This window comes from Bombina bombina, chromosome 8, assembly GCF_027579735.1.
Source record: "Bombina bombina isolate aBomBom1 chromosome 8, aBomBom1.pri, whole genome shotgun sequence".
Classification (NCBI taxonomy): Eukaryota; Metazoa; Chordata; class Amphibia; order Anura; family Bombinatoridae; genus Bombina; species Bombina bombina.
The window spans coordinates 130,772,284-130,782,521 of NC_069506.1; the positions used below are offsets into that span (position 1 = coordinate 130,772,284).

Below are 10,238 nucleotides of genomic sequence, written 5' to 3' on the forward strand. Positions count from 1 at the left end.
CTGGTTTTCACGGCTACCGCCAAACTCCAAATCTAGGCCTAAGGAACTAAAGAAATGCAGCTAGATCTATGTCCCTGTTCAAGCCATTAGGTTCCAACGTATTTAGTGTATAAATCCAAAACATTTCCCTTTTCCTTAGTTACAATAGTCTACTGTCATCTATATTACCTGTGTCCACTTGTTCAATTGTCTTGATAAAAAAGTCCCTTTTGTTTTTGTTGTGTACATTACAGAAATGCTGAATCAGTGGAGTTTTTAGGGTTCCTTCTTCAATATTTTTCATATGCTCTAGGCATCTAATCTTTAGTCCCCTTTTGGTACGTCCTATATACCTCATAGGAGTGTTACAGGTACATTCTAGCATGTACACAACATAATCTGATCTACAGTTTATGATTTGTTTAATTGGAAATGTTTCCATTCCATCTATAATTTGTGCACATCGATTGTATTTCTTTGTCTTGTGGGTGAGCTCACAACAAACGCAGTTCTTTCTGTAACATTTAAAAAAAACTTTTAGTGCTAGTGTTCCTTCTTTTTTAGATTTTGCTCTAGTCTTTCTATTTTTGCTTGTAATGCTAGGGCCTAGCAAAGTCTTTAAATTTTGATTCTTTTTGTAAATTACATCTGGTGCATTCCCTATCGCCTCTCTCAATAAAGGGTCTTTTTGTAGGATTGTCCAATGTTTTTTTCAAATATTTTTAATTTTCCAGTGCCCTTCATTAAAGGTAGTCACAAATTTCACTTGGCCTTTAGTTCTTGTTGAATTCCCCTTTCTCTCTTGTCTACTCTTATCTCTTGTATTATGCACAAGCGTGTGTCTATCTAGGGCCTTTGCTCTCTCATATGCCCTTTTTACCAATTTGTCTGGATAATTCTTCTCTTTGAATTTCAATTTTAACTCCTCAGATTCCTTTTCAAAGTCACCTACATCTGTACAGTTCCTCCTCACCCTTTGGAACAGTCCATATGTCATGGTATGTTTTCTATCCACCTTGGTTGGTGAGCACTCCTCGCATCAAGATATCCATTAGTGTCTGTCTCTTTTCTAAAGAGTGTGCTCTGAATTTCACCATCCAAGGTGGATAGAGAAACATCTAGAAAATCAATATGGGTTTTACTTATTTTGTCTGTGAATTTTAGGTTCATGTTGTTAGCATTCAAACCTTCCACAAACAAATCCCATTCAATATCATCTCCTTCCCAAACTATTAGGATATCATCTATAAACCTACACCAAAACTTTACCTGGCTGTGTTTATAACCAGTTCCCTCATAGATCATCTCTTCTTCAAACTCCCCCATATAGAGGTTCGCAAAATTTGGCGCAAATTTTGTACCCATAGCTGTACCTGTTTTTTGCAGGTAAAATTTCTCCTCAAACTGGAAATAATTTTTCTCTAGAACAAATCTTTTATATATATATGAACAAATCTTTTATATATATATATATATATATATATATATATATATATATATATATCATATAGGTACATCGGTATAGATATATATTTAAAAAAATTGTTTTTTATTTAAAGTTGTGATCTCCATTGCAGTTTATGGAGAGAAGAAGTTAACGTGATTGTGACATCTGAAGCACAGATAAAAATACAGTTAGCGCATGTTGGGTTTAGCTCTTGCAATAACTTTTTACTTTCAACTTGTGATACGTGTTCTATCCTGCGTGGATTAGAAGTTTACTTTTGGCTGTATTAGCACTCAAGCATGAGTGCTAAATACTGCTCCACTTGTAATCTGGCCCATTAAGTGGAAACCAAGATTATAGTACACTGTCCCTTTAACTTGTATTGCATCTAGTTCTACACACCATACTTTTTATTTTATTTTACATTTCTTATGAAAACATTGAAATTATAAACACATCAGTGAATCTTTGTAGGAAAATTGTGAGCTTGCTATAATATTCATTTAAATGAGACATTTATTTTAGGTTTTGCATTGTGGGTAAGATCCCATCTCTACGTTTTTTTTAATGGATGATATCCAATCACTGCCATGTGTATTACTGACAGCCAAAGAGGTCAAATGTTTTTTGTACATTGCTGGCATCAAGGGGTTAAAATCAATGCTCAGTTGTGAAAAATATATATGATGGTGTCAAGGGTAGCGGCCTAATATAGAGCTCCATTGTGTGGCTCCACCTACCACAACTGGTAGGTACTGGTTGCCCAGTATTTTAATGGTGAGAAGAATTGGCATCCCTATCCCAGAAACCAAAGTGGGACAAACATAAAAGACACAATTAATATCAGAGAAATTTATCCAGTCCAGTCCACAATGGCTTTAATTAAGAATGGAAATTTAAACAGATACCTTCCTCCTAACATCATTTATCAGTTAATAGCCTTGGGTAGACACAGTCTTCTATGTATCCTTCTAGGATCAGTTTTACCGCATTGAGAGAAAGCAGAATGATTATTAAAATTGTGGCACAATCCTCCTGCCCCCTATTGTAGAAAACCATTTTTTGAGTCAGTCTTACTTCATCACAAACTTTTATCTTTTATTTTTTTATTTTTGCAGTTTTTTAAAATATTTATTTTCCTCTTTTCTTTAGTAAAAGTCTCTTAGACACATTTTTATATGTATATATGATGTCTTCACAGGTGTTATCTGCTCTACACTAGCTAGCAGCACATTTATAATTGAAAAATAGAGGTCACCTTTTGTCCCATAGGTTTGATGTGTGCTGGTCAACTAAATTATTAAGGTGCAGAAAAAAAGTAAGGCAGACATATTTATGCAGAAACTACTGCCTATACCAGGGATTTATCGAATCGGTAGCACAATAATACTCAATAAACGTTCTGGTGCACACGTCACATCTTGAGTACTGCATCTCCCTTTAAATTGGTTTATCGCCATATTCAACTGTTCTAAATGTTGCTGCCAAGGCTTACTCACGTCACTCAATGTTGCTTGTCTACTGCTTCTCTCTTTTAGTACCTACACTGGCCTTTTTTATTCTCCAGGACTCAATTAAAAATTTGAACCCTCACTTATAAAGCCCCCACAATACCACAACCCACTACATTGCGTGCATCTTCTCTTTATGCTCCCCTAGATGACTCGTAAGGGGACGATTTATTAAGCTCAGTATGGAGCTTGATGTCCCTGTTTCCGTACGAGCCTTCAGGCTCGCCGGGAACAGAAGTTATGAAGCAGCGATCTAAAGACCACTGCTCCATAACTTGTCCACCTGCTCTGAGGCTGCGGACAGAAATCAACCCGATCGAATATGATCGGGTTGATTGACAACCCCTGTTAGCGGCTGATTGGGTGGCATTGCACCAGCAGTTCACCATGTAACCACCACCTACTACATAGTCTTCAGGAGTATGCTTGTGTTGCAACTGTCCTCGATCTTCAGTCTGCCAGACCTTTAGTATTCAAATTTTGAAATCCTCCCTTAATAAAGCCCATTTCTTAAATTCATGAAGTTTTTTGCATTTCAAAGTCTAAGAGGCCAATTTATTAATAGGCGAGCGTACACGATTTGTGATAGTGAATCATGTCCGCTCAACATCACTAATGTGGACAGCATACGCTGTCTGCATTTATCATTGCACAAGCATTACTAGTGAAATACTTTAGCAAAGCCGCCTCCTGCTTGCCGGTGGCCAATCGTCCACTAGCAGAGGGTGTCAATCATCCCGATGATATTTCAGGTGGCAGAGATGTTAAGGAGCAGCGGTCTTACAACCGCTGCTTCTTAGCTCACGTTTCTGGCAACTCCCTCTAAGTCTAAAAATAGAAATTAAATATCCTTAACAGACCAAAAGTCTATAACCAGCACATACCACAGACTCACCCTCCACCTTTTATTTTATTTAATTAAAAACATTTATTTAATTAAAAAAAATTATTTCATCATAACCATAGAAGATTTATACATAGCATATGGTCAGCCATAAAACAGTTTCCTTAACAAAAGCTAAAAGCGACACTAAAGTCAAATTATATTTGTATTATACAGAAAGAGCATGCAGCTTTAAGATACTTTCCAGTTTACTTCCATTATCAAATGTTGCACAGTATTCTTTAATGGTCCTTTAATCTATTTTCATTTTTAGATACTATCATTAAAAATAAAACTATAGCAAACCTCAACTTGTTTTAATTTAGAAAACATCTGAGGTCACCTTTTATTTCTGAAATCTCTTCTCTTACATATTTGTCTTTTAATTACATTTCTTATCTCCTTGTTTCTTAGACTATAGATTATTGGATTGAATATAGGAGTAAGCACTGTATACATTATTGCAAGGACTCGGTCATAATACAAAGAGTAACTTTCCCTCAGTCGTACATACATAAATATAACACAGCTAAAAAACACAAGCACTACTGCCAAATGAGAAACACAAGTAGAGAAAGCCTTTGTTCGTCCGCCAGGGGTTCTGATTTTCATGATAGCTCTAATAATCATAATGTAAGAGATCATTATACAGCTGAATGTCCCCAGAAGAACAAAACCATTGATTATAAAATCCACAAGGACATTAACAGATGTATCAGTACAAGCCAAACTTAGAAGGGCTGGTGAGTCACAAAAGATATGCTGAATTTCATTACTGCTACAAAATGGGAGATAGGATATTAACATAACTTCAGGGACTGGAGATACAAATCCAGCAATAAAACAGGTGTAAACTAGCTGAATAGTTAATTTGGAGGTCATTATTGATGAATAGCGCAGAGGATGACAAATTGCTAAGTAGCGATCATATGCCATAGTAGTGAGTAGATAACACTCACTTACACCAAGAGAATGCATAAAATAGGTCTGCAGGAGGCAGTTGGTAAAAGATATACTTTCTCTTGGCTTCAGCAAATTTATTAACATCTTTGGAATATTAACTGTAGTATACCAGAGTTCCAAGATAGACAATACTCCAATGAAGCAATACATTGGTTTGTGAAGATGTGTGTCTAGACATATTATTGTAAATACCAGCATATTTCCAATAATCGTAAGGAGATAGGCAAGAAGAAGGCAGCAGAAGAGGATTGGACCATAACTGTACAAGGCTGGGAATCCGACAAGGATGAATTCAGTTACTCTGCTTTGGTTCCAGTGTTCCATTTTTAGACCTTAAATGATAATACATAGAAAATATGCTTTAGGATAGTACCTTACAGTTTCAAGCATATTATGATAGTGGATACAGTCATTCACAAAACATTTTTAAATGATCCCTTTTTGTATTAGAGTATATATTTCTGGAATATTACATTTTAAATTGTTAATTTTGGACCCAATTATCCATTAACTTATTTAGTTGCAAGGTTTAAAAAATGTTGTACTGAAACACAGGAACATATTTTTATGGCACGTAAGAACCAAAAGGCCCATAGCACCTGTTCATACTTTATTCTTCTTCTGCTTTCTTTAGAAGATAATATGAACAGATGTGATGTGATGGGTCTTTTGGTTATTACTTGCCATAAAAATCTGTGTAAGATCAGCTAATTCATCATAGACATTGTTGAATTCCCTTATAGTATTTGTCTTTATCACCTCTAAAAGAAGTATATTCAGTTAATCAGTCACTTTTTCTTTAAAGCAGTAATTAAGAAGTTTACGTCTGACTCTTTTACCTCCCAACTTGAAAACATGACTCGTTTCTAGTATTGATCTTTTATGTGAAACACATTTTCAACCTCAGCTTAGTAAAATCCCTACATATTTATATCATGTCATCTCTCTCCTTTCTCTCCTTTAACCCCTTAACCCCTTTTAAATGTTCTTACTGTTAGGGACCAGGGCTATTTTTACATTTCTGCTGTGTTTGTGTTTAGCTATAATCTTCCTCTTACTCATTTACTGTACCCACACATATTATATACAGTTTTTCTCGCCATTAAATGGACTTTCTAAAGATGCCATTACTTTTATTAGATCATATAATTTACTATTAAAAATTATCAAATATAATGAAAAAAATGGAAAAAAACACACTTTTTCTAACTTTGACCCCCAAAATCATTTACGCATCTACAACTACCGAAAAACACCCATGCTAAATATTGTCCTTGTTTAGAAATACCCAATGTTTACATGTTCTTTGCTTTTTTTGCAAGTTATAGGGCAATAAGTATAAGTAGCATTTTGCTATTTCCAATCCATTTTTGTTTTTCAAAATTAGCAATAGTTACATTGTAACACTGATTTCTGTTAGGAATCCCTGAAAAACCCTTCACATGTATATATATATTTGTTTAAATAGCAGTAAAGTGTGAAGCTATGTTAGCACTTCCCTTCAGATACTCGCTGCAAGCCCCGGTTCTTCCAGACCGTATCCAGAAACAAGAAATATCAAATGTGGCAGCGCTGTATCACCTCAGGGAATGCAAGCTGCTCTTTTCCTCTCTAAAACCTGCCTTCTTTCACCTCCAATATAAAAAGCTCACAATGGTGTAGCACATTTCAAATACAATGGTAGGCGCACAAACAGGTCATACTCACAGGATTTCAGTTTTAAATCAGCCTTTTATTAAATCCATCACAAGGGTATCTTCAGATGTAGCTTCAGATTGTATTAAAATATAGCTCAATGCGTTTCGGCAAAACAATCCTTTCTCAAGAGCATAAAATCAATATATGTCAAAGCAAGTTGGAGTCCAACGGCTCTTTTCATTTAGTGTGAGGATTTTATATAGAATTCACTAAATAACAGTGGCTTCTTACAGCGTGTTCAGTCCAGTCCCCAAGCAGTTTCTGACCATTCCCTCTGTTACAGTGCTACCTTTGTTATACAGTAGCCTTATAAACTGCAGCTAACAGTAACCATGTTTCATTTCCATCACAACTAACCCTAACCATGACTTAGTCTCACATCTGGTGGTCTTTTGCTTGAACAAGTAACCAGTATAGCCTATACCACCACTGTCAATCCTGTGCATAACCATGTTCAGGAATTCCATGCACAAAGTGACATTCAGTAGAATTATTGGAGAAGAAACCATGAATATTGGACCAACTCTAAAGTCAAATTGTAAATATAGTAGAATTTAATAATAAAGTGTTAAATGTTACCTTCTGATGAACTTTTCCTTTAACAAGTACAAAACTAATTATATACTGTATATATATCTATCTATCTTAAATATATTTTATGTGTTTTGGTATTTTGACATGGCTATGGCTTTGTTTATTCACATACTTGTACAATTAGTATATGTTCTTTATATATTACATTAAAATTAGTATTAACATTACTCTAATAAAACTATTTTTTTTATTTTAAATACAGTTTTATTGTCCACAGACTCTATAAAATGTAATATCCCAAGCAAATAAGACGTTAAAGCAATCAACAATGGTTAAAGGGACAGTATACACTCATTTTCATATAACTGCATGTAATAGATACTACTATAAAGAATAATATGCACAGATACTGATATAAAAATCCAGTATAAAACTGTTTAAAAACTTACTTAGAAGCTCTCAGTTTAGCTCTGTTGAAAAGGCAGTTGGAAATCCCACTGCAAGTGGGAAATAAGACCCTCCCCCTTCTTTTGCATATGAAAAGACCCTTTACACAAACAGGAGCAAGCTGGAGTAGGTAGCTGACGGTATTTTCATAAAACTTTGGGGCTTGGTAAGGAGTCTGAAAATCAGAGCAATGTTATTTAAAAATAAGCAAAACTATACATTTAAAAAAAACTTTATGGGCTATATAAATAGATCATCTACAAAACATTTATGCAAAGAAAAAATGAGTGTATAATGTCCCTTTAACTTTGTTTAGCAAAACAAAAGCAAAAACAATAATGGCTATGCATTGATTGATGTTGTTCTTAGTGTACTATACATTGTACAAGTATTTTCAAATGACGTTGTCTATAAAACTTGGTTACCTGTTAGGTATCCATCAGAGTATTTATGGTTTTCATGCTTTTCCTCTTCATAAGGAGGTAATTGTGCTGTGCACATCTAAGGTATTGCCAGTATGGTCCACTCACCACAGGTGTTACATAAAAACAGAGGAGCTGTTATAATGATGGATCTTATCCTTCTATTGGCCAAGTTATACTCTGTCTCAACTGGGCCTGGATTATGGGTGATGGACATGAGCAACCAAGTTCTGCACCCATACCCTGCATAACATGGGGAGAGAAACATGAAAAAATACTATAACATGCATAATACTGAAGAATTGATAAGCTTTTTTCTTCTTAAACCTAATCATGTCAAGATTTATGTGTATATATATATATAATCAAAATTTCAGAAACAAATCCAGTAACTGTTTTTGTCGGAACTAGCCTCCCTCAAATTTTTCATAAATAGTGTGATTTAGAATTCTCACTCCCTGGAAAAGCAGCAAAGACGTTCTATATTGGAGTATCAATCATGTGTACATTGATTGAGTAAAAGTGTTATTGTTTCAGTAGAATGCTTCTTGATCTTTGGGGAGCAAGAGCCACAGAGGTGCAAGTTATAGTGCCCATATACCCATGCATACTAACTCTCTTACATATACTAGGACTCAAGGTTAATGGAAAAATAAATAAACATTTGTCAGCTTTTAACATCATGAAACAGGCAAACATTTTTAAAAATGTTTACTTAGCCATTACCCTGATAATGTTGTTGTGCATTACATAACTAAAAAAGTCCAAGTCTCCAGCGAATCAAAGTGACCTTTATTTTCAGTATGTGGGGGATCCAACAACAAAATAGCAATGTTTCAGGTTCAAAACTAGCCCTTAATCATGCCTGAAGCATGATTAAGGGTTAGTTTTAAACCCGAAATGTTGCTATTTTGTTGCTGGATCCCACACATATTGGAAAATAAATGTCACTTTGATTTGCTGGAGATTTGGACATTTTGTATTACAGTGGGCTTGGTAAGCCTTCTCCATGTAAAGTTTGGAGTGCTGTATCCTACATTGAATGTGCATTACAAAACTGACAGAGGCCAGGAAACCCACCTCTATTGCCAAAACAGGTATAACATGATAGCCCTATTAGCCTGAGATAGAGACTCTGTGACCATGGGATTTTAATTATTTCAACTATACACTTTGGACTAGATCTTGTATGACCCATATTGACAAGAACAATGCCACAGTATTGCAACTTTTAGATCACTATCAATAGCTGTTGGCTGTTGTCATACTCTTAATGTCAATTATTAGTGTTGGCTGCTTCAAAGGGATCCACTGTACAATTATAACACTAATATATTATGGTTTTTGCTATAAGTAAACACCTATACAAGTGTTACTATCTGATTTTTTTTTGCATATTTTTTATTTTATTGAGGTTTTTTAGCAAAGATTACATTACAAATAAAATTTGCAACAGTCTAATATAAACAGGTATAAGAACAATTGTTTTACCATAGTGAAAAAGTATACAACACAGAGACAAATTGGTGAGAGCATAATTGCCAAGTATAAAAATAAAAGCACTACAATACAAACAGATGCAAATAGTAAACTGTAAACCAAGTAATGATAGGCAAAAACACTCTAAACCTCCTTTTATATATTTATAGGAACCTCCTAAGCTATTAAAGGGCTACTCTTGGACCCACACGTAATATCAAGTAAACACGGAGGTAAACTAGAATGAACTATAATTTTATGAACCTCCCCAGTGGTGTATGGGCTACTAATGAACCAATGTAATAGTTCTGAAATAGCTGGAGGTAAAAGACTAATGATAAACAGTCTCTTTTGGACCATGCCACAACATTTATAATCTGTAGTTTATGATAAACAATTAAAAGACGTTAGAATTTATAGCATTATTTTAGAAAATAGCAGACTATAGCCACTCTTTTTAAATCCCAGTCAAGCTCTGGGTGTAGTAAGTACATCCATTTATTTGTTTAGAATAAGGTAAGCAAGCCTATGGGTATGACACCTTAATAACGCCGTCATATTTGGCTCTATAGAAATAAAACTTTAGGATGTTATAAGGAGGGGGGAAGGGAAGGGGACGTATCTTTCTTAGGTTTGACATTAAGTCACCTTCACATAATGTAGAACTGTAAATCCATAACATAAGAACTGCGTGAAAAAATGGTAGAATATTATCTTAATAAAAGGGGAAAGGGGGAGAGGGAGGGGGGCAGAGCCTTTTGGAATGGCTCAGTATTATAGTATGCAATTGAATGGTTTAGAGCAAAAATGTTATATAAAAAGATATAGATAACCCCATATCTACCAGTTAGTATCCCGAGCTCTCACACATAGGT

At 34.8% G+C, this 10,238-nt stretch overlaps 1 protein-coding gene across 1 annotated transcript; it reads right to left on the reverse strand.

Moving 5' to 3' along the window:
- Positions 1 to 4,159: 4,159 nt before the first annotated feature.
- On the reverse strand, positions 4,160 to 5,107 carry LOC128638865 (olfactory receptor 6N2-like). The gene has a single exon (XM_053690995.1). It carries the CDS (start codon positions 5,105 to 5,107, stop codon positions 4,160 to 4,162), a length of 948 nt encoding a protein of 315 aa, XP_053546970.1.
- Positions 5,108 to 10,238: the final 5,131 nt, after the last annotated feature.

Bases quoted from the DNA above. Each gene is read 5' to 3' on its own strand.
- LOC128638865 (XM_053690995.1), bottom strand. From the start codon at position 5,107: ATGGAACACTGGAACCAAAGCAGAGTAACTGAATTCATCCTTGTCGGA.